This window comes from Ovis aries, chromosome 1 (genome assembly GCF_016772045.2).
Source record: "Ovis aries strain OAR_USU_Benz2616 breed Rambouillet chromosome 1, ARS-UI_Ramb_v3.0, whole genome shotgun sequence".
Lineage (NCBI taxonomy): Eukaryota > Metazoa > Chordata > Mammalia > Artiodactyla > Bovidae > Ovis > Ovis aries.
Window position 1 is genome coordinate 156,420,409 of NC_056054.1, and position 24,863 is coordinate 156,445,271.

A 24,863-nucleotide genomic window follows, 5' to 3' on the forward strand; every position below is an offset into this window, starting at 1 on the left:
TATTAGTAGAGAAATGTTTACCTTTTACATGTTACACTCAAAGGAATTCAGATGCTCTAAACTATTCCAAACTCAGGACAGGATGAAATCCAAAACCAATATTAGTTGCCCTGACAGTTAAGGTACACTGATGACCTTGGTCCTTTGGGAGTAAGGAAAATCAGAAGGATGAGAAAGATTAAAATTATGAATAAATTTTTTAAAAAGGTAAAAATACTCATGGGCACCCATTCTAGGTTGACAGTGTGTGGGTTACAGAGAGTCCTGTACAAAACTTGAAGGCATTTCTCACATTTCCCCTAAGTATACTTGGTCCACAAACTGAAAGAGTTTTCCCAGACCTATGCACTCAGCCCACAAGATGTTGTGAGGTTATATCTCAATTATCTTGAAAAAAACTACTTCTTTTTAATTCTCAAAATTTTGAAGTATATTCTTTACTCGATGATCCCACCTTCTTTCTCACCATCATTTGCTCTGTATCTTAAAGCATTCTGATCTTCTGCTCCTACACTAATGAAACTGCACTTCCTTTTTCTCTCACTCATACTTTTCATCCACTATTCATGCTTTTCACAATTTTGACTACCCATCCTTGAAATTCTCTTTCCTTCTGATTTTCCTAACACTAAACCAGAGATCCTCAACTTATTTATTTGTGTTGTTTATTTAAAGAAGCTGAGCGAGATTGCTTTCTTAAAAAAAAAAAAAATGTCTGGAATGTTGAGAACAAAGTCTTCACAGAAAGTCATACAAAGAAAGGAACTGGAGACACACAACTTCACAACTTTTAACCCCACATTTCAAAACTCTGGTTTTCTTCAATGGTGGGTAAAGGAGTCAAAGCAAAAAGCTGTTTATCCGGCAGCAGAAACAGGAAATGTTCTTCGAAGCATGAAGAGAAGAAAGTTATCTTTCTCCCATATACCAAAGGATCTAACTTTCTTTTAATAACATTTAATAATTTGCTTATAGAAGTCAAGGGGGTGATTTCTTGGTTCACAAAGATATTCCTGTATCTGCGAATAACCCACTAGTAGGCTAAGTGTTAGTTGCTCAGTCATGTCTGACTCTTTACAATCCCATGGACTGTAGCCTGCGAGGCTCCTCTTTCCATGGAATTCTCCAGGCAGGAATACTGAAGTGGATAGCCATTCTCTTCTCCAGCCCAGGAATTGAACCTGACCTGGGCTGCTTCTTCCTGACCCAGGAATTGAACCTCCATCTCCTGCACTGCAGGTACATTCTTTTCTGTCTGAGCCACCAGGGAAGCCTGATTATACTAAGCCTGATTATATTATACTCTAACCTGCCTATTCTGAGTGTATCTGAATATCCAGGGTAAATATTTGATCTGAATTAGGCATATTGACTTGGTATCCTTGGAATCCCAAATTTTGAAGGAAGAAACACAAAGGCTTGCTGGGCATTTTACCTGTGTCATGTTAATAAATGTCAATACCTGGAATAAAAAGGCATTTCTTCAGCTCCTAACAGTCATCCTAGTCTCTCTTATTCAACTAAAGTATACTTTTCACTCTTTCAATTAAAGTTGTAATTCAATATTAAATACTGCATAGATTCACAGTGAGAATGTACCATTTGCTGATCCCTCACGTAAGACACGGAGAAGGCAATGGCACCCCACTCCAGTACTCTTGCTTGGAAAATCCCATGGAGGAGGAGCCTGGTAGGCTGCAGTCCATGGGGTTGCTAAGAGTCGGACACGACTGAGCAACTTCAATTTGACTTTTCACTTTCACGCATTGGAGAAGGAAATGTCAACCCACTCCAGTGGTCTTGCCAGGAGAATCCCAGGGACGGGGGAGCCTGGTGGGCTGCCGTCTACGGGGTCGCACAGAGTCGGACACAACTGAAGTGACTTAGCAGCAGCAGCAGCACATAAGACATGCCACACATTGCAGGGTTGGGAAGTGTGTTTCTCTTTTGTTGCCCCTCACAGACTCTGGAGTAACACCAAAAGTCCAAATCAGGCACATTTTGTGAATAAAATTGAGCCTTATGAAAATCTTGGTAGGTGAACATTGGCAGAACAGATTTTTTTGTTATCAGGTTAAATGTGATTCTCAGAGTTTTATTACAGAGTTCAACTCACTTACTTTGTATCTCTTAACCATTTGTTTTCCTGATCATCTGGGCTCTGAGGATGCTTGTATGTTCAGTTACTTTTTATTGTCTGCTCTTTACAACACACCTGTGAGTTAGAGAAATATGATTATTCATACTGTACAGATGGTGGGACTAAGGTATAATGCCATCTACAACCTGAATAGCAGAGTCGGAACCAGAATTTATGATTCCCCAAACCTCGCATAGAGCAGTATTTCCTGTGATATCCCTGCCCTCCCCTTAACATTCGTGAACAAAAAGCTGCAGATAATTGCAATCTTTAATCAAAATGCCAACTACTTTTCCAGAATGGGTTTGGCTCTTTCACTGTAAGTAGAATATATTATTCATTAAAACATAGGTAATGATTATTAGTAGTACTCAGAGATAAGTTTTAGCTGATTATTGGAAAGTATTATCTTCTGTGTTAGGTATAAATTTAATTCCTTCCTCACTTGATTTCTTATTTAGGACATTAAAAAATTTATTTTATAATGGAGTATAGCTGATTTACAATTTGGTTTTAGTTTTAGTTGTTCAATGAAGTGGTTCAGTTGTACATACACGTATAGGACATATTTACTAAAACAAACAAAACTCTCTGGTGGGAAAAAATGTATTGGAAATAACATGGAGCTAAGCTCTTATGTAGAAACTTGCCAGCTTAGTCGCCTAGGGTAAATGACGTTTTGTGTCAGAAACGTGAAAATTCAGGCTAAACTTACTTTACTACTCGCAAAGAAAAGGAGGACATAGGGAGAAAAATATTTCGGACTGATACATTTTTGTTATTTATAAAGTAGCTATACATTAACATTAATAAAAAGGCCTTTCCCCCTCTAAAGACTAGATATAGAAAGATAACTTATTGGCCTATAGTACGTATTTCCCCCACTCCTTTTCTTCTCTGGCTAATTTTGGAGAAACTAAATTAATTGAACATACAGAATAATATTAAAGTTGATTTTCTATTATGTAGAAATTAAATACATCTTTGCCATATTTATCATCTCTATAATATCCAAATTAAGATTTTTTAAAGTGTTTTCAAAGTTTAGTTTACCATCCATGTTGCTGAGACTTTTCTTCCTGTTAGTTAATGAAGCGCAGGGGTAACCTAATTCATGGGATCCCCATCTGTCATCGCTGCAGCAGTGATGAAGCCCAAAATGAAATTCCATTCTTCATTTAGTTTCTGTACCTTGATATTAGTCAGGTAATCAAGCACAACTCCTGGGGTCTCGCATTTTCAGATGAAGAAACTAAGGTCAAGTGACTTGCCCTGTGTCACACAGCAAGACATCTAAGAACAAGGAAAAGATCCAGCATCCTTGGACTTTCTCAGACGTTACCAAGACCGCCGAACCATCCCATCTTCTCAGGTAATTTCCTTCTCTGATATCGAGTGGGTCACATTTTCTTACCTCTATTTTTTTTTTCTTTTTAAACAGAATCTTTTTTTTCTTTCTTTCTTCTTTCTCTTTGTCTTTTAAACAGGCATTTAGAAATGCTATTCTCTGCTTAGTGTTTCTGGTAATTATCTTCAAGGAAACCAGAATACAAATTTAAAGTAGTCATTAACATGCTGATTAGAAATTTCTCTCAAAGACTCCAAAGGCTGGAAGAGACCCCCAGAGATCATCTGATCCAGGCCCTGACTTCAGGCGTGTTTCACCTAAACAGTTTCCAGCAGATGGAAAACTATATTTATGACCCCCAAGGAGAACGTCCCCATCCTCCCTTGGTAGCTGATCTCTGTGCTTAGATCTGCTTTTCTAGTAATGCGCTATGTGCAAAATGTAGAAAAAGCAACCGCCCACTTTGGTAACATCAGATATTACTAAAATGATGGTTAACCAGAATTTATACTTGTATTCATATGACTTATCTCACCAACATTTCTGACTCAATTTTGGAAAGCCTTGTCATTAAGCATTATTTTAACATAAAATTTTTTGTAATTTATTTTTCAATTTTTAAATCATATTCTGGAAGATACTGCATCTTCATGATTTTAATTTAGGTAAAATGCTTGCCCTGTCTATTTTTGTGCCTTTTGCTTCTTAAATGCAGAATGTGTCCCAAAGAAATACTAGTATTTTCTGTCAGGCTCTATTTCACCATTCTATCCTGAATAACCTTACACTGAATTTGAGTGAACTGTGAGACTTAAGACCTGTTTCTAATGGTTTAGAACTGAATGATGAGCTGAATGCATGTGTATATTCTGACTTGTTCACAAGAACTGCCTTCATCACTTTCTAAATTCTCTAGCAGATTGTGGATAACGGCTTCCCAGCCTCATGTTCCCAATCCCACCCTCATGTTCCCAAACTCTTTTCTGGATCATTCCTTTCAGGGGCTGAGTTTGGCTTTTCCATTTATGCTTCTGACCTAAAATAACTTTCTATCTTCACTAAAATCAGAATATACTTATAAAAATATTAGCGTTCTGAATCTCCATATTGATGGCAGAAATCACTTGTTGAAAGAAAAAATTTCCTAGCTCAAATGTATCCTGAAATGTATCCAAGAGAATGAGGAGTTTACCCAAAGGACTGACCTCTCATATTTACACAACTGACCTCAATGAGCTACATGAATTATATCCTGGGCACTGAAAGTGGTAGGAACATATCATCATTTCTTCATAAACCAAAATGTCTCAATGCCTGCACATTTCTCAGAGCCTGCCTTCCACATCCTTTCTTTATTCTTCTTTATTATTTGCTTCTTTATTAAGGCAGATCTATAGGACAGGACAAGCACTGACTTGAGACCTGAGTCACTGGGGTTCCTTGTAGACCTCCCACTGACTGACAGTGAGCTTCGGCAATTCTTTGTTATAGGTCATGATATCTATTTGTAAAATGAAGAGCTTGTAATAGATAACTTTTAAAATTCCCTTCATCTCTAAAATTCTAGCATAAGTGAATGAAAAAATGAAGAAATAAATGACTGAATAAATTATTGAGCATTCTGGTCTGTGCTCAGTATCTCAGTCATGTCTAACTCTGTGATCACATGGACTCATCATGGAGCTCATCAGGTTCCTCTGTCCATGGCACTTTCTAGGCCAGAATACTGGAGTGGGTTGCCATTTCCTTCTCCAGGAAATGTACTTATTTCTTACAATAAAATTGAGTGGCATTAATCCAATATGCATTTTTGAAAAGTACTTAAATTATATGCTAAATGATGGTTGAATATGGTTGACTTGATATAAAGTTTATTGAAAACTTAGTTTTCAAACATGTGGAGGATAAAAGAAAAAGGAAGTCAGTCATCTAAACATTTAAATATGTTGATTGTGAGCACTATGAATGCAGCTTGAGTCCAAAATTAAATATCAATTAAATAAAACTGTCATTAAATACAAATGTACTATATCCATAAGAAAGAATTTAGAACAAAACATTAAGCCAAGTCTGTTTCAATGAAAATTTCCATGTCAGGATGGAAAAATTCCATCCTGATGGATCCTGATCTTTTGGACAAAAAAGATCCTGATCTTTTGTACAAAAGACCTTTGTCCAAAGATCTTGACTCCCTTTCACAGAAATCTGCTACAGCTGATGTGAGAAAGCATCAGGAATACTCCCACAAAAATGGAAATAGGATAGGTTAATATTTTGAACACATCTGACTATGATGTATAGTAGTAGAAAAGAGCAGTCTATTCATGTCAGTGGGGTCAACAGTGCTCTTTAGAACCACATGGGTGGTGTTGCAAACCACTGGGGAAACAATCTACAACTCAAATATCCCAAAGAATGCCATGCAGCCCAATGATTCATGCTTTTTATAAAAACATAGCCTCATTTCTGGCAGGCAGAATGCTATTCCTCAAAGATGTTTGCCTCCTAAAGCCTGAAACATATGAATATGCTTTGTTACATGACAGAAGGAAATTAGTGTCTAGATGGAATTCAAGTTGCCAATCAGCTGACTTTAAAACAAGGAAATTTTCCTTGAGTGTCTGACTGCATCCAATGTAATCACAAGTTACCTTCCATGTAGAAGAAGGTTAGAAGACAGTGTCAGAGACAGATTTGAATATGCTAACCTACAAGACTTGAAGATGAAGAAAGGAGCAAGGGCCCAAAGAATTCAGGCAGCCTCTACAAGGAATACATCCCTGATGAAACCTTCATTTTAGTCCCATTAAGACCCGTTTTAGATTCCCAGGCTCAATAATTAAAATATTACATTTGAGTTAAGTCACTAAGGTTGTGATAATTTGTTACAGCAGCAGTAGGAAACTCATACAGCATCCTTCTGGTAATAAAGTCAAGGGTAGCCATTCAAGGGAAAAGTCGTGAGTAAACAACTTCTGTACAGCCTTCTTTATAAGTCATATCCTATTCCAGCTGATCTCAGACTTGTACTTAGACTCCCCACATCTCCAAATGCAATAGCTGTTATCATAAAAATGGTTTTAAACTATGAAGACTGTTCTGATATGTCAAATCAACTTGCTATTCTTGACTACAAATTTAACCCTCCTAATACAATTACTTTTCTTGTAAGGGTACTTGTCATCACTAAAATATGTTATTCTTAATTTGGCAATTAACTTATCTAATATTTACTTTATACTTATTTATGCTGTACATGGAGCAGATAATCACTAAATATGATTACTGTTTGTACTATTGTAAAGACCATGTAAAAAGTTAGATTCAGCTAGAAAGAATTCCACAACTGAGTCTAAATACATATTAACAAGATTTCAATAAACTGAATGCCCAGATCTCTTCTGAGTGATTGTCTAAATTTTTATAATATAGAAATGCTAAATTTTTAATTATGTTTTGAAAAGACTAGTTTGTAGCCTAAATTGTAATTTTCACATATAAAGTACAGAGAGAAGATATAAAATTCTCATATTAAACCCTGAAAATGTGATACAGCAGTCCTCCAGCATATGAACATTGTACATAGATATTACTTATCACTGCAATTGTATCTATCAACAAGGTCCAGTTTATGAACTTTAGACACTCTTACATTTTTTGCACCAAAAATAACTAAAATTTTTTTCAAAATTATTTTAATTTTTCATCTACTCTTGGGCATCTTTGAGATTCTGAGCCAATTTTTTGAGTATAACGTATTTAAGAAAAAATGAGGCTTAAAATGAGGTTTAAAAATGAGGTTATATCTCTAAATACAATACATTAATTATAGCCCAACTATCTGAAAGATCTCCAAACTCAAAATTTATAGTCATACCTTCAGTTAAAGATGCAATTTTGTTAGTGGCCTTGAGAGACCCTATATTGTGACATTTAATTCTTGAGTGCATGTGTGAATGCTCATATCATGTCCAGCTGTTTTGTGACCCCATGGACTGTAGCCTGCGAGGCTCCTCTGTCTATGGGATTTCTCAGGCAAGAATACTGGAGTGGATTGCCATTTCCTTCCCCAGGGTATCTTCCTGACCCAGGGATCAAACCCACACCCCCTGCATTGATAGGTGGATTCTTTACCATTGAGCAACCAGGAAAGCCAGGGGTACATTTATCTTTTTAAATTGTTTAATTCTTGACATACCACTACTAATTTTAATAAACTTTTAAGTTCTCTAGAACAATCTTCATGTCTAACTCATTTTTAGATCCCTCAGAGTTACTTCCCTTGTGATTCAGCTAGTGAAGAATCCACCTGCAATGAGGGAAACCTGGGTTCAATCCCTGGGTTGGGAAGATCCCCTGGAGAAGGGAAAGGCTACCCACTCCAGCATTCTGGCCTAGAGCATTCCATGGACTGTATAGTCCATGGAGTCACAAAGAGTCAGACGTGACTGAGCGACTTTCAGAGTTAGTAAGTAGCACTATATATTTCATAGCACATGTGTTCTTTCACTATTTGTTACTGCATAAGCAATGACAAGAAAGCCACATAAATGTAGCTTGAAATGAGTACTACTTTAAAAGGTCAACTTATTTGCATAGAAAGTTCAATGTCATTGTTTTAGTAAATTATTCATACTTACTAATTTACCAAGATCTAATATCCAGAGCCTTTCTTAATTTCTATTCATGTGAAATACAAAGTGAGATAGCTATTACGGTTTATTTTATTGAAGAAGCAAATCCATTACCCCTATGTTGAAGTTCATTTCTATTTGTATGGTAGCAGTTCTGTACTCTAGTGCTCTTATTGGATTGAAGAGCAAATATACACATATGCTGTGTTGTGCCAGGGGGCACAAATTCAGTCCTGATTTACTCATGTGCAACTCCTATTAACACTGAGAAATTCAGGGCAAAGTTTAGTTTATTTTTCAAAAAAGATAACACTGTTACATATTCCAAATAACACAAGAACACTTTGCGACTATAAAACCAATGATGTGCAGCCATACACATTTAGGGTACTCATTTAGCTTTTCATTGACTAAATGTCTGACTTGTCCAACTCATTTTTTATAGCAGATATTTTATAAAGCAAGATTTGACAAAGAGAAAAATGAGGTGAATTTCTGGAACTATAAAAGCATGGAGGCAGAAATTACAGGGAATATTTGAAATTTTAATGCAAAAACATGGTGAACATGCCAAAAATGTGGGAAAATGTTGCATTTAGTTTGCACAGTATTTGTTGCATAAATGTTGCATACATTATTTGGCTTGAAATGGATATACATGTGTTTGAGATAATGCCATTTGAGTGTTTGACCTTTATTTAGTCAGACGGAATAAGTGATGCCTCTCTGTTTTGAATTTGGAGAAGCTGAGAGAGGGGGATCCATGTATAGATATTGAGCCCTGACAAGAGATGGAAGCCAGGAAATGAAGGTAAAACAGGTCCTTTTCCAACGTACCTTTCCTTGAAATCAAACCTTGGGTTCCTCTGTGAGCAAATGTGGGAAATAGCAACCTCAGACAGCCCACACTCTGCTGTCCTGGCCCCTGAGTACACACAACCTACCCATTCAAAGTCACATGGTAACTGACAAACAAGAGCCAACATAATTGACTATGAAGCACAAACTCAGCAAAGGAGTCTGTCCCCACATATTCTGACTCAACACCTTGCTAGCTGTACAGCTTTGAAAAGCCTTTTGATTTCTCTCTTAACTGTTATGTGTTTTAAGAAAAAGAGATTTTTGGATTTTACCAACAACTCTTTCTGCCCTAAGTTTCTAAAGTACTTATAAGTGAATCAATACAAACAAGAATGAATGTCTCCAGTGATGCATGATAACATTAATATTTGGGCTACAATTATCCATAATCAAGAATAGGATGGGAAGACTGAATAGGAATTTATATTTTTTAAAAACACTAAAACTTTTACTTGACTAAAATTTTGATGTAATTCAAAAACAGTAATATAATTAAAGGGAGTTCTATCAGAAATTCCATGTAGATAACAAATAGCATAATTTTAGGATCACATGTAAGTAATTATGTTCCATGTGAGGGATGCACAATGAAGAGAAATGAACAGGAAAGCAATATGGATGGTAAAAGTTTGGACGTATGATGAAATAACAGAAGTTCAATGTGGAACAGTTGTGTGTGTGTGTGTGTGTGTGTGTGTGGTCCAGACATAAGTATTGAGATTATGTTGATCTCCTTCTGAGAAATAGAATAGCATGCTCTGCCCTGATTCACATTTTGACAGGACTAAAAGTGGTCCTTTTGATACTCTTCTGATATAAAAGAAGAGTGAGGTGAAGATGAAAGCAGGGAAATATCAATTACATAGACGGTTATGATCTGGAGGAAAGTAAAGGTTACCTGAATCAGGATGATTCAAAAACCATAAAATATGATTATCCTCTTGGCTTTACCATATCTTTAAAGGTGAAGCCAATAAGATTTGGTGGCATTACTATTAGGGAATGGAACACCCTATCCCAAGATACTTGGCCTGAGCTATATTTTATTCATAAAAGAATTTCAAAATTTAAAAGAAATTTAGAAACCTTCCAATCAAGCCTTTGATTCTTCAAAAGAATTCTTTCTACCACAGCTTGCTCCTGCTTGAGCACTTCTGTGACAAAATGCTCACTATCTCATCTAGCACACATCCTGTTTTCCAAAAGTTCTGCTCTTTTATTTATACTGAGCCAAAGCTTGTCCTGTGATGGACACGTATGCTATCATCATGTATAAAAAGAAATACATATTTGGTCTTCATCTTCATTTCTGACATAAAGCTCCTAAAATCCTTGAAAATTCATAAGTGATAAAAGCAATAAATATGTGTTGACATTCATAACAAACCCCTTTCAAATACACCAAGTTTATGATAATAAAGTGACTTTTGTAAAGCTTCTAAGGATGGGGGCTGTTCATGAGAGGAATGAGCCATGTGTTAGAGGGTTGGAATTTTGAGTCTCCTTCCTCCAACCTCTGGAGAGGGAAGAGGGGCTGGAAATTTAGTTCAGTCATCACTGATCAGTGATTTAATCAGTCCTGCCTTTTAAGGCATTAAAAATCCAAAAGGTCGGGGTTTAGGAAACTTTCAGGTTGGTGAGCCAGAACACATCCACATGCCACCTTGTTTGGGCTCAAAACTCCATGGGGACAGAAGAGCCTTCATTCAGAACTTGGCCCTAGGTATCCCTTCATCTGATTGTTGATTCATATCCTTTAATATCCTTTGTAATAAGCTGGTAGTCTAATGCAGGTGTCCCCATTCTCTGGAGAGGTTGGCTGGGACCTCCCGTCAAATCAGCAGCAGCATTAGATTGGAAATAAAGTGCCCAATAAATATAATATGCTTGAATCATCTCAAACTCCCTCCCTGCCTGCCAGGTGTGTGGAAAATCTGTCTTCCATGAAATCTGTCCTTGGTGCCAAAAGGTTGGAGACCACTGGTCTAGTGAGTAAACTGGTTTCCTGAGTTCTGTTGAGATAATCTAACAAATTAACTAAACCCAAAGAGGGTGCTTCCTAGGTAGCCCTAGCGGCAAAGAACCTGCCTACCAATATAGGAGATGTAAGAGATGTGGGTTTGATCCCTGGGGTGGGACGATCCCCTGGAGGAAGAGATGGCAACCCACTGCAGTATTCTTGCCTGGAGAATCCCATGGATAGAGGAGCCCAGCGGGCTACAGTCCATAGAGTTGCTAAGAGTTGGACACTACTGAAGCAACTTAGCACGCATTCAAAGGTGGGGGTGGGTGGGTTATAGGAACATCAAGTTTATAGCTGGTTGGTTAGAGGCACATTTAACAATCTGGACTTGCAACTGGCACCTAAGTGGGGGCGGGGGGAGGTTAGTGGTGGTGGAATTTTTGGGGATCTGATGCTATCTCTGAGTAAACAGTGTTGGAATTGTTGGAACTGAGTTGAATTGTAGGACACCCAGATGGTGTTGGAGAACTGCTTGGTGTGGAAAAAAAATCCCACACATGGGAGTTGGAGTTAGAGTGTAATAAGTGAATGATAGGAGATGAAAAACCTGGTAGGAAGGTGGGTAAGAGAAAATGGTGGAGGAACACAGTTTGTTTCTTCATAGTATGTCCCCAACACACATGGTATGTGTCATTAGGAATATAACAAATATTTTTCAATGAATAATTTGGAAGACTAGTCTTATGTCATAATCATCATAGGATATTAAATCATTACTTCTTAAGATTTAAAAATAACATTAGAAAGTTTTATCTGTCCACTATGCTTATACTTCCCTGGTGGCTTAGACAGTAAAGCGTCTGTCTACAATTCAGGAGACCTGGGTTTGATCCCTGGGTCGGGAAGATCCTCTGGAGAAGGAAATGGCAATCCACTCCAGTACTATTGCCTGGAAAATCCCAAGGACAGAGGAGCCTGGTAGGCTACAGTCTATGGGGTCGCAAAGAGTTGGACACAACTGAGCGAATTCACTTTTACTTTCTTTCGCTTTCATGCTTATACATGTTTCTTTTGGATTCAGTGAGTTTGTAAGTGATAATGTTGGTTTTAAAGAAATGAAAAATACCAGTGTTCTACATTATGACTCCTTGAAAGTGAAAGTCTCTTAGTTGTGTCCCACTCTTTGCAACCCCATGGACTATACAGTTCATGGAATTCTCCAGGCCAGAATACTGGGAATGGGTAGCCTTTCCCTTCTCCAGAGGATCTTCCCAAACCAGGGATCAAACCCAGGTCTCCTGCCTTGCAGGCGGTTCTTTACCAGCTGAGCCACAAGGGAAGCCTAAGAATACTGGAGTGGGTAGCCTGTCCCTTCTCCAGGGGTTCTTCCCCACCCAGGAATCGAACTGAGGTCTCCCGCACTGCAGGAGGATTCTTTACCAACTGAGCTATCAGGGAAGCCCCTATGACTCCTCGGTGTCCTAAATCTCAGTTATATTAAGTGTACATGGCCTTTAATAAGGTGGAGGTGGTAGTTTAGTCTCTAAGTTGTGTCTGACTCTTGCGGCCCCATGGACTGTAGCCTGCCAGGCTCCTGTGTCCATGGGATTCTCCAGGCAAGAATACTGCAGTGGGTTGCCATTTCCTTCTCTGAGTGATCCATAAAATATAAACAGGTACAGTTTGGACACCAATGAATCAGAATAGATTCCACTTTGCTTATCCAGCTATCAGCCTGCTTCAAATTAGGGAAGAATGACGCTATTCCAGTGCTGGGTTTAAATACTACACATCTCTATTTTGTCTTTATTGTAATGATGAAGCCCCATCTTGAGCTCCTGCTGTGCACTTTTGGAAGGTCTTCCATATGGTTGCTGCTAAGTATTTTGGCATTTTCCCAACTGTTACAATTGGGTCAGTGGGGGGGACTGTGTAGGAGTAATAAAACAAGGGTGACTGCAGCAGGGAAGAACAGGATCACTACACACAGAACAGCTTATTGCCTCTCAGGCATTCAAGCACTACTCAGTGCCATTCATTACAACAGGCAGCCAGGGTAAATTGCCTCTTTGCCATAGAGCTTACTCCAGGAAAGGCCAGGCCTTGGGCGCACAGACTGTGTCCTGCTTACCTTTTTTTCCATTTCTTTACTTTTTCACCTTCCCACAATATCTCAAATAACCTGAGGAGTAAGAGGATTATACTTTTCCTGAGAAAAGAAAGTTTTCCTGAGCAGATTCTCAGCTAAATTTCAGTAGCAACGGCAGGAAGAACAGTTAGCCCTGAGGGCTTTGATGTCTCTGCTGCTGCTGCTGCTAAGTCGCTTCAATCCTGTCAGATTCTATGCGACCACATAGATGGCAGCCCACCAGGCTCCCCCATCCCTGGGATTCTCCAGGCAAGAATACTGGAGTGGGTTGCCATTTCCTTCTCCAATGCATGAAAGTGAAAAGTGAAAAAAGTTGTTGTGTCGACCCCATGGAATGCAGCCTACCAGGCTCCTGCATCCATGGGATTTTCCAGGCAAGAGTACTGGAGTGGGGTGCCACTGATGTCTCTAGAGGGGGATAAACGAGGAGGGGAAACCTGACTACCTCAAATACTTAAAAATCCTTGAGACATAATTCATAAAACCAGAGGTGATTGATAATACTGATACTGTTATTGAGGTGTCTTCCTGTCAGAAATCACATCTTTGGGAAAAAAATACTATTATTTTCATCCTGTGGAAGGCAATGTTGCTTAAAGCACTAATAGATTGGGAGAAAAAGAGTTCAATGCAAAATTAAAATTATAAATAGCAAAGTAATATATTAAGCAGAGATGAGTACAAATACAAACACACAGAGAGTAAAAGCGGGGGAAGGAGGGAGGGAGGGAGAGGGAAACATACATACACACACAAAAATGAACAATGAATTTAAGATCTTGATCCAAAAATAATATTTCCCATATTTACGCTTATACACAGAAGGATTCTTTAAGTAATTCTTTATGCTTTTCCTTGTACATAATATAAAGCTTTTGTTCCACAGTGAACACCAATATACAGGTATGTAACATTCTAATAGGTTCACAGTGTAGCTATATATTTTTCTTGAGCAACTGAAAGACACAGATATTAAAAAACAGAGTTGGAGACATTTAAGCCGGTGTACAACAAATGTGTGTGGATTTCTTTTTTCTTTCCAGTCAAGAGCACTAAATAAAAAACGTTGCATTAAGAAAGTTGCTCCCCACCCTTCTCCTGGCCACTTCCAAGCCTAGAAACCGGATCCCTGGAGACCCACACCGGGTAATGGGAGCCCCGGGCCCAGGGCCGCAGTGAGCGCCTTGGGTCCGCAGGGGCTGCGCGGGTGGGCGTCGGGGAGATTGCTGAGCCACTCACCGCGGAGAACTCCCAAGACAAACACCACCAGGCCACGGACCTCAGCATTATCATCAGCCCCTGCACTTATAAAAGGCTTAATACAGACAGCAAGGGCATGGTCATAAATCAACTGGTTCCAGGACGACCCACGCTTGTCCTAGGACTCTGGGGACCCCTACTTCCAGCTTCTTCTGGGCACCGAGAGCGCCAAGGATCATCTCTGTCCGCATTCAGCGTGGAACCAGGACCGAGAAGCCACCTGACCCCGCCCGCGATCCCCCAGGTACTGCTAACACCGCTAGCGGCGCATCACTCCCGGCGCCAGGACCCCGGCAAGCTAGAGAGTGGGCAGCCGCGGAAGTGAGGGCAGCGGCCGCGGCTTCAGGCGCCGCAGTGCGCAGGCGCATGCGCAAAGCGCGCAGGCGCCGCCTAGAAGTGACTTCTCCAAAAAGTGTCTTAGTTCGCGGTCACCTGAGCTCCGGGCAACTCCGCTGCGGTAGGCTTCGTGGATACCCGCTCTCCGCGGGTCCTGACTGCAGACCGCGCCCTCTTCAATTGCCCATCCGCTCCGCCATCCCGAACCTTTCGAGAGTCTGTCCTATCCCTCCTTGTTCTTTCTCACTCGCGGGCCGGATCGGGCCGAGCCGGGCTGCCCGGGTGCGGTTCCTGACCATGGCGTCCCTCTTCAAGAAGAAAACCGTGGATGGTGAGTTCCGTGCCTGGCCGAAGAGGCCTAGCTCTGCGTTTCGCAGGCTTATTTGGGGGACTTCCGGCCTTGACTCTTGTTGCTGTCCCTGGGGGCGGGGCTGGATCAAGTGGCCCCACAGGTGACCGCCTTCGTGCGTCACTTTGCCACTTCCCTGTCTCTTCGGACTCGCCCTACCTCAGTCTCACCTGGGCAGTCTGGCTTCCTCTCTCTGATAACACAATCCTTAACAGCCCCGCCCCGTCCCCAGGTTTCTCCTTCAGCTGTATCCTGAGCATTTCCTGGAGGCAGGATGCGGTTGACCCTTGAGCGTCATTAGACTTAGTGATTTGATGAATTTCTTGTTGGTTTCCTCTGCGTGTTTACTGCTCCTTCAGTTTGGAGCTGTACTACTTGGGAGCATCCAAACCGGAACCCCGTGTTGACGTGGGGGGAGGGTGTAATAGGCTCCAGTTACCAGAAGAACTTGGTCTGGACCAGTCTTGCCCTGGGAACACACCATCAACAGAGATGTGAAATAAATGCTTCTAGACTGACACCAGTAGGAAAATACAAGAAATCCAAGGAAGGTACCTGGATTTCGTTTTCATAGTTGACTTCTGTCTCGTATAAATACCTTGCTGTCTAAAGTAAGAAATGTGGTTTGCATTATCTGCATAGACGCTTATGTTTGAATATGCTTGCATTGCTTCGGACATTTAACTCAATGTCATTTTAAGAGGAAAAAGTGAATACAGGAATATACAAATTGGTGTCTGTAAGCAGTGATTGTCATATATGCTTATATAGCTGTTTAATTAGCCTTGATATTTTCATTGACTTTACCAGGAATCAAATTCATTCAAGTTATTTAGAAATCGTGTTTCACATTACATGTTGAGTCTAGGTTGTTGCTGATTCAATCAAAGAATCACTTCTTTGTAAGGGTCTAGCTGCCACAAAAGGAGCAGTGGTAGCAAGACAGTGATTGGTACAAACAGGGTGCTCAATCCAGACGTGGGGTAACTCCTTCATTCCTTTGTATTGACTGTTCCAGTGCTGCCACAATTATTTTTTGGAGGATAACACAGATAGCCTCTTTACCCTCCGCACTACCTTTTACTTCAGCACATGTCTTTTTACCCCTGATTTGTCACACAGCATAATACTGTGTGATACATAATAATAATTTTTGGTTATTCTGAATGGGTGAAATTGCCTTTTTATTAACTGAGAAATACCACTTACAATACTTGAAATAACTATCAAGTTTGGATAGGAAGTAATACAGTTATGTGAAATGAGTTTTATGTGTATTTTACCTGAGAATGTTAATCTTTAACATGACGCTTTATTTTTTCAGTGTTCAGTACCAACGTTATGGTTTTCAATTATTGTATAGTACTGGGGGGGGGGCGGCGGGGAGGGTGTTTTTTTTTTTTTTTTGGTTGTTTAAGTCTGATAGAGTGAGAATTTAGTAAACAGAGGGAAAAGGGTTGCATCTTACTATGATATTGCAAATTAATTTTTTAAAATTAACATTAAAAGCCAAACGTCCTAGCTCTAATTGCTTGATGTCTGTCAAATTACAAAGACATAAAAATCAGTTCTATATTCTCAGTGCTGTGCTTCCTGGTGCTTTTGGCAATCCAGTGACTATTGTACTTGAAGTATAGAGCAGGAAAAAAAAAAAAAGACAATGAAGATGTGCTGTGAGGATGTTTAGCTGTATACTTATTTGCAGCTGGGTTAATTCATCCAAGAAATGATGTTTTTGCTGAATAGACTTACTTGTGAGAAAAAGATCTTAAGGACTTTTGGAAGGAACTATACTACTGACTTAAAGATCTGAGTGTGAAATTTCTGAATATAAATTTGGCCACTACATACATTTTACTATAACCAGCAAACTGCATACTTGATGTTTTCTTAAATTATCATGTCAATTGAGATCAATTAATGACATCTTAATTGTAGATCTGTACTTTTGTTACTTTGATCTGGAGATTTGCTGATGCTTTTATTCTTTATTTTCTCAGGAAAAAAAAAAAAGATGTTTTGTTTAAAAGGTGACAGCATTCATCTTAGCAATAATGAGGCTATATATTTTGAAAGTGAACGTATTCTTATGCATGTCTGCCAGATCCTCAGACTCGTTGATTATTGATCATAAGATCTTTTACTGTATGCTGTCTTTTTACCTGTTTCAGCAGTAATGAAATTCTGATATATAAGAAAAATATGTAACTGCTTATAGAGCTGGAGAATAATTTAATCTTTCTTGTCTCTTTGGATTGGCTAGAAGAGTTGCATACTATATCATTAAAGAATACTGCATATGTAAATTAAAAAGGGAGAAAACATTACAGCATTTATTACTATTCAGAGTTATGTTTAATTCATTTTTGACACAAAGATGAACAAGTCTCTGCAGTGTATACTTTGTTACAGAAATTAATGAGAATTGTAGCTCAGTGCTAAGGAAGAGAAAGATTCTTTTGAATTTGAAATTACAATCGACTACTTGCTTTTCCTTATACTGATTTCTAAGAGATATATATGTATGTATACACGCACATACACAGACACATTATATAGGCCTTTCCCAGTAGCTCAGTGGTAAAGAATCCACCTGCAATGCAGAAGATGTGAGCGATGTGGGTTCCATCCCTGGGTCGGGAAGATCATCTGGAAGAGGTCATGGCAGCCCACTCCGGTATTCTTGCCTGGAGAGACTCCATCAACCGAGGAGTATGGCGGACTATGACCCATAGGGTCATGAAGAGTCGGACACAACTGAAACGACTTGTATATATATATGTACATATATATATACACATATACATGCATATATATTTTTGTTTTGTTTTCCTTTTGTATTTTTTTCCCTAAGTGGACTAATGGTGACCTATTTTTTAAATCTAATTATGAACCTGTAAGTCAAGATGCCATGAGGACTTGTGAATGCACAGCTAAATATGCCTGTTAAAAAGTAAAGCTCTTTAAGCGCTATATACTTTTTGTCTGTTATCCTTAACAAAGACAAACTTGAGGTGCTAGTCTAAGCCAGCCAGAGAAGGCAATGGCACCCCACTCCAGTACTCTTGCCTGGAAAATCCCATGGATGGAGGAGCCTGGTAGGCTGCAGTCCATGGGGTTGCTAAGAGTCGGACACGACTGAGCGACTTCACTGTGACTTTTCAGTTTCATGCATTGGAGAAGGAAATGGAAACCCACTCCAGTGTTCTTGCCTGGAGAATCCCAGGGACCGGGGAGCCTGGTGGGCTGCCATCAATGGGATCGCACAGAGTTGGACACGACTGAAGCGACTTAGCAGCAGCAGCAGCAGCAGTCTAAGCCAGCCACTGTGTTAGCGTATTGTATCTTATTTAATTCTTACAAAACCTATAAGCACTATTGTAATCTCCATTTTATAGATGAGGAAACTGAGAAGCAAAGGACTAAGTAACTTGCCCAGGATCATTCAGCTACTAAGTGACAGAGTCATGACCTCCTCTCTTTGAGCATTATCATTGTTATTTATTTCTTACTGAAAAGCCTGTGGCACAATTTAATTTTGCGGTTCTTGCTAAGTACATGGACTTCTCAGCATTTGGTAGATACCATGTAAGGCATACCTTTTGTCTATAAGGCAAAATTTTCTTAGAGGAAATATTTTCCCTTAACCCAATGTTTTCTTAGGAAGTATTTTCCAACTCATTTTACTCTTCATCTAAATCTCTCAGAGGACTGGTGATGTCTCCTATCCCCACTTCTCTACTTCTCTGACATCCCCCCCCGCCCCCCATTGTACAGCAGTTTGATTTACATCTCATGTAATATATGAGATCTTGCTAAGATCATCAGTGACTTCTAGATCACTGAATCCCATTTTTAGTGATCATCTCTTGGGCTACGTTTTGCATTTGATTTTGATAATAATTTCTTCCTTGAAATTCTCTTTTGGTTTGCATAACATAACACTGTCTTCATTTTCCACAGATTCTTCTGACTACTCCTTTTCCTTTTATGTTTTTCTTTTCTTCCTTCCTTTCTTATTTTAACCTTGCCTTTAAATGTTAGTGTTTTTCTTGGTTCCATCTTGGATTGCCATTATTCTAACCATACATTTTCTCCCTACGTGATCTTATCTAAACTCTTATTTTAGTTATAACCTAAGTGCTGATGTATCCCAATTGTGTATCTTTAGATATATTTTTCTGAGTTTCGGATCAGTATATCTAATAGTTTGCTAAGTATCTCCACCTTGATGTCCCAGAGTACTTCAAATTAAAAGAGGTCCCCAAAAAGATTCATCACCATCTTTTTCAAGTCAGTTCTTTTCCTGGGTTTTCCTCTTCCAATGTGTAGCAGTCCCTGATTTTGCCCTCTACCTTTAATTAATTACCAAGTCCTCCTTTTGTCTCTTAAATGTTTGTCACATATGAGCTTTCTTTTTCTCATTCAGGTCCCATTTATCTTAAACCTTTTTACATCACTTTTCTGTGTTTCCTTCTTGTAGCTTCATAGCCTTTAAATCATTCATCTGTAAAGTTGCCTGTGTGATATATATATATATATATATATATATATATATATATATGAAATCCAAATCTGACTATGCTACTCCTCACTATAAATCCATTTATTGAGTCTCTAGCATGAAAGGATCAAGTGAGTGCCATGCTTGATCTGTTCCTTGTCTTGCTTACTAGCCGTGTCATTTCCCTAAGAACTCTTCTTATATTCATCTGTATATACCGTACTCTTTCTCACTCTGATGTATTTTTAGTTATGATACGTTTATGTGTAGAGTTCTCTGTTTTTCTTCCTGTAGCTAGTTTGAACAGGTTTTTTTCTTTTTCTAGAAATTGTTCTTTCAGTGCCACCTCAGTTCAGTTCAATTCAGTCGCTCAGTTGTGTCCAACTCTTTGTGACCCCATGAACCGCAGCACGCCAGGCCTCCCTGTCCATCACCAACTTCCGGAGTCCACCCAAACCCATGTCCATCGAGTCGATGATGCCATCCAGCCATCGCATCCTTTCTCGTCCCCTTCTCCTCCTGCCTTCAATCTTTCCCAGCTTCAGGGTCTTTTCAAATGAGTCAGCTCTGCGCATCAGGTGGCCAGAGTATTGGAGTTTCAGCTTCAACATCAGTCCTTCCAATGAACACCCAGGACTGATCTCCTTTAGGATAGACTGGTTGGATCTCCTTGCAGTCCAGGGGACTCTCAAGAGTCTTCTCCAATACCACAGTTCAAAACCATCAATTCTTCGGTGCTCAGCTTTCTTTATAGTCCAACTCTCACATCCATACATGACCACAGGAAAAACCATAGCCATGACTAGACAGGCCTTTGTTGACAAAATGATGTCTCTGCTTTTTAATATGCTGTCTAGGTTGGTTCTAACTCTCCTTTCAAGGTGTAAGCGTCTTTTAATTTCATGGCTGCAGTCACCATCTGCAGTGATTTTGGAGCCCAGAGAAATAAAGTCTGACACTGTTTCCACTGTTTCCCCATCAATTTGCCATGAAGTGATGGGACTGGATGCCATGATCTTAGTTTTCTAAATGTTGAGCTTTAAGCCAACTTTTTCACTCTCCTCTTTCACTATCATCAAGAGCCCCTTTAGTTCTTCTTGCTTTCTACCATAAGGGTGGTGTCATCTGCATATCTGAGGTTATTGATATTTCTCCCGGCAATCTTGATTCCAGCTTGTGCTTCTTCAGCCCAGCGTTTCTCATGATGTATTCTGCATAGAAGTTAAATAAGCAGGGTGTCAATATACGGCCTTGATGTACCCCTTTTCCTATTTGGAACCAGTCTGTTGTTCCATGTCCAATTCTAACTGTTGCTTCCTGACCTGCATACGGATTTCTCAAGAAGAGGTCAGGTGGTCTGGTATTCCCATCTCTTTCAGAATTTTCCACAGTTTACTGTGATCCACACAGTCAAAGGGTTTCGCATAGTCAGTAAAGCAGAAATAGATGTTTTTCTGGAACTCTCTTGCAGACTGTGTTAAATACCTCACTCCTTGTGCCCCCTCCCACTTTTTTTTTTTTTTTTTAACATCTTCTTGATTTGTATTTTCCTGAATGAAAGTAGATCTTCACGCACTTCCACAGTTGGATTATGCTTTTCTTAAGTTTTTCCACATTCCACATTTGGATGGTTGCAGAGAGTCTTCAGCATAAATGGGAATGACTCTATAGCAGTTTAGAATTTAGAGACTAAATGCCAAAATAGTGGCAGTTACTAACCAAGAGTGGTGTTCCCTGTATCCAGAACATCCTGTAGTCTACATCTATATTATCACCACCCACCTTGAACCTTAGTGCAAGTTTAGAGATAATTTGAGGACTGTTATTGACAGTAGAGGAACAAAGCTTCTTGGGTTTTGCCTTATTGGGTGCTATTTATGTATGCTGGTTTTCCAGAGTTCAAAACTTGTGATATTTTGACTAAGTTGGATAAATCTGACAAGAGGGGGTAAAATTTATCATCTACATAAATTAGATCCCGTTCAGAAATATCCCTGCCTTCTTCCAGATAAACTACAACATTCTCATGGTGCTACCTACAGTACCGAGATCTTTCTTTGCATGGTATGTGTTCCCAGAATGATTATTATCCTGAATATTCAAAAACTCAAATTTTGCTTTCTGGTTGGTTTCTAAATTCTTTGTACACCAAAGAAAAACAATTGAATAAGGAATTCACAAACACAATACTCTTCTGAGCATTTTCTGAGCAAAAATATTGCAACATTTTATTTATAGGAATGGAGACTGTTTATTTTCTTCTTTTTTTTTTTTGCAACAATTTCAGATCTAAAGAAAAGCTGAAATGACAATATTCAGTGAATACCCATTTTCTCATTGCCTCAATGTACCAATTATTAACATTATGCCACATTTGTTTTCTCTCCCTTTCTATGTGTGGATGTCTTTTTAAGTATGTTTGTACACATATGTGGGTTTTTGTTGTTGAATTATTTAGGGTAAGTTATAGACATCATGCAACTGTGACAATCCAGCAAATATTTCCCAGAATAGGATATTCACCTGTATAACCACAATGCCATTATGACTCTCAAAAAATTTAATAGTGTACAGAAGTGAAAGTGACAGTGTAAGTCTCTCAGTCGTGTCCTACTCTTTGCTACCCCATGGACTGTAGCCCACCTGGCTCCTCTGTGCATGGGATTCTCCAGGCAAGAATACTGGAGTGGGTTGCCTTGTACTCCTCCAGGGGATCTTCCGGACCCAGGGATTGGAACTGTGTCTCTTATGTCTCCTGCATTGCAGGCGTGTTCTTTACCACTAGCACCACTTGGGAACTCCCAATAGCATTATTTAATATGGAGTGAAATTCCAAATGTCCTTAGTTGTCCACCCCCCGCACCCCCCAATTCATTACTGCTGTTTTTGTTGCTGTTGTTTGTGGGGGAAGTGATTACCTGGGTGATGAAAAGACTTTCCTACTTATGTGGCATTTGAGAGAAAAACATAGTGTTGAGAAAGAAATAGTTATGTGATGATCGGGTACCTGAGCCTTCTAGGCATAGAGAACAGTAAAGTAGGAAGCCCTTTCAGAAGCCCAGGAACAGATGTTTCTGTATGAAATGTCTTTCCTTTACATTTCTCCGTTCCAAACATGATACCAAAGGCTGGTATTTCTTTTCATGCTACCATTTTCTACCTTCAAGTCCATCCATTTATCTGTGAGACTGTTCTTTCAAAGGCTCTTTCACTCATTCCTTTACTTATCTAAGCTGAAAAATGTCCTTGGCAGTTTTCTGAAGCTGTTATTGATGAGCATGCTAAAGGCTGTGTCTTTGAGACCCACATGAGACCCAAAGATCTGCTCACAGGTGACATCTTAAAACTTCCTTAAATTCCTGAAAACACTGATATTTTAATAATCATGAACAAATTCATTTCAATGAGTTCCTCAGGGCTTGAGTTACTTTTGAGACTTTCCTGGTGGGGGAAAAGCATTCTTCGTTGCTTCCTTTTATGCTACCATAGGGCTAGACTCCTGTTCTCTTCTTCGTGTTCCACCTTTTCCTTTCAAGTGAGTCCTGCTGAGTTTTTCAGCTTCAGCCTGGTTTTTAAGCAAACCCCTGGCTGTCTGGACCAAGTATAGAGTAAAGCTGTTGGCATGATTCTCGACTCTCCTTTCTGTTTCCCATAATTGTTTATTTATTTTTTGTTTTTATTTTTTCTTTGCCATGTATTAAAACTGGTTACTTAGGTGATACATTTTCTTTCAGATTTCTGATATACCATGTCCAAAGCCTGAGAAACAAGTTTGCTTTGCATATCAAATTCTGATTTCTTCTCACCCACTCTCCCACTGCTGTTGTCCTTCTGCCTTTGTAAATTTGGTTTTCAAAGCCAGTATTCTCTAGTTACTGACCTCTAATATTAGTATTTCTTTCTTGGCCCTTAACCTTTGAGTTTGTAGCATTTTTGCAGTTTTCTTTTTTCTCCTCATCAACCTAAGGAGATGGTATATCCTCACATGGCCAGTACCTCATCCCCCTTTATTGTTCATTGTGGAGCTCCCCATGACAGCTTTAGCTGAACTCACGCTCCCAGCTCTTCTGTTCCTAGCCATGATCAGAGTTTATCTAATACTCCTTCACCCACTGGACCAGTGCCGCAGTAGCCACTATTTCCTCTGATACTAGCTTGCAGACCTTGCACATAAAATGCAAAGAGGACACTCCCTTTCCTCTTGGATCTTAATCCCCAAAAGCCAGTTCATGGAGATGGTAAAGCAGGATGTGGAAGCATTTTGTGCTCCTTTTTCAATCCACGTGATCGTTAGATTCAGGATAGGCAATACAGTTGCATAAATCAAAATGATTTTTCTCTGAAGAAATACATTTAAAAGCAGACAATATGGTATATGTTAAGTTAAAAAGTCCATCATGACCTTACAGTAAAGTGGCAAACCCAGTACACGGTAGAGCCGGTGCTGTCTAGGAGACCAGCTTAAACACAGCTGAGTGGTATGAGTTGTGCCTTAGTGTTCCTGAGGCACAGTAATCCTGACTGCAAGCTTGAGCTCCCTCCCTTCTCTCAAAATATAGGCACTTGAAAGGATGAAAAAAAAAGAAAAAAGTGGGCTTCCCTGGTAGTTCAGTTGGTTAAAAAAAAATAAAAATTCGCCTGCAATGCAGGAGACCCTGGGTCAGTTCCTGGATGGGGAAGATTCGCTGGAGAAGGGATAGGCTACCCCCTCCAGTATTCTTGGGCTTCTCTTGTGGCTCAGCAAGTAAAGAATCCACCTGCAATACAGGAGACCTGGGTTTGATCCCTAGGTTGGGAAGATCCCCTGGAGAAGGGAAAGACAACCCACTCCAGTATTCTGGCTTAGAGAATTCCATGGACTGTATAGTCCATGAGGTCGCAAAAAGTAGGACACGACTGAGCGACTTTCACTTTTCATATTTGCAGCATGTAATTACTTTTTGCTTTAATCCTCAGATGTGCAAACAGTATGGAAATGAACAGTCTAGAAATAACAACTATGATTCAAGTTGGGCCTTGGACTCAAACCCAGTAGAAAATTCTAGTGAGCTAGATCACATGGGAGAGCCTTTTATATTTCACTTTTTATTTTTGGGCTCTCTGTTTTTCTTTTCTTGGTAATCAGATAAACCTTATTGACTGGGAACCAAAGAATGACCTTAGGTCTGTTTGTATCTTCTTAAGTCCAAAATTTAACTCAGTGATCTTATCACTCTTACACATATGTGTTACTTTTTCAATAAGAAGAGCCTGAAGGGCTTTAATGCCCAGGGTGGAGCTGGCCTGAGTGGCTTTTTCTCAGTGTTGTGCTGGATGTGG

General features: G+C 39.5%; 1 protein-coding gene across 1 annotated transcript in view; it reads left to right on the forward strand.

Annotated features, from left to right (window-relative positions):
* The first annotated feature begins 14,708 nt into the window (after nt 1-14,708).
* The window catches only part of CHMP2B (charged multivesicular body protein 2B), a 31,619-nt gene continuing 21,464 nt past the window's right edge, over nt 14,709-24,863 (forward strand). Inside the window, exon 1 of the mRNA XM_004002839.5 lies at nt 14,709-15,022. Within this exon, the coding sequence (XP_004002888.4) occupies nt 14,722-15,022 (301 nt within the window). The 5' untranslated portion in view covers nt 14,709-14,721. The remainder of the gene's footprint in view (nt 15,023-24,863) is intronic.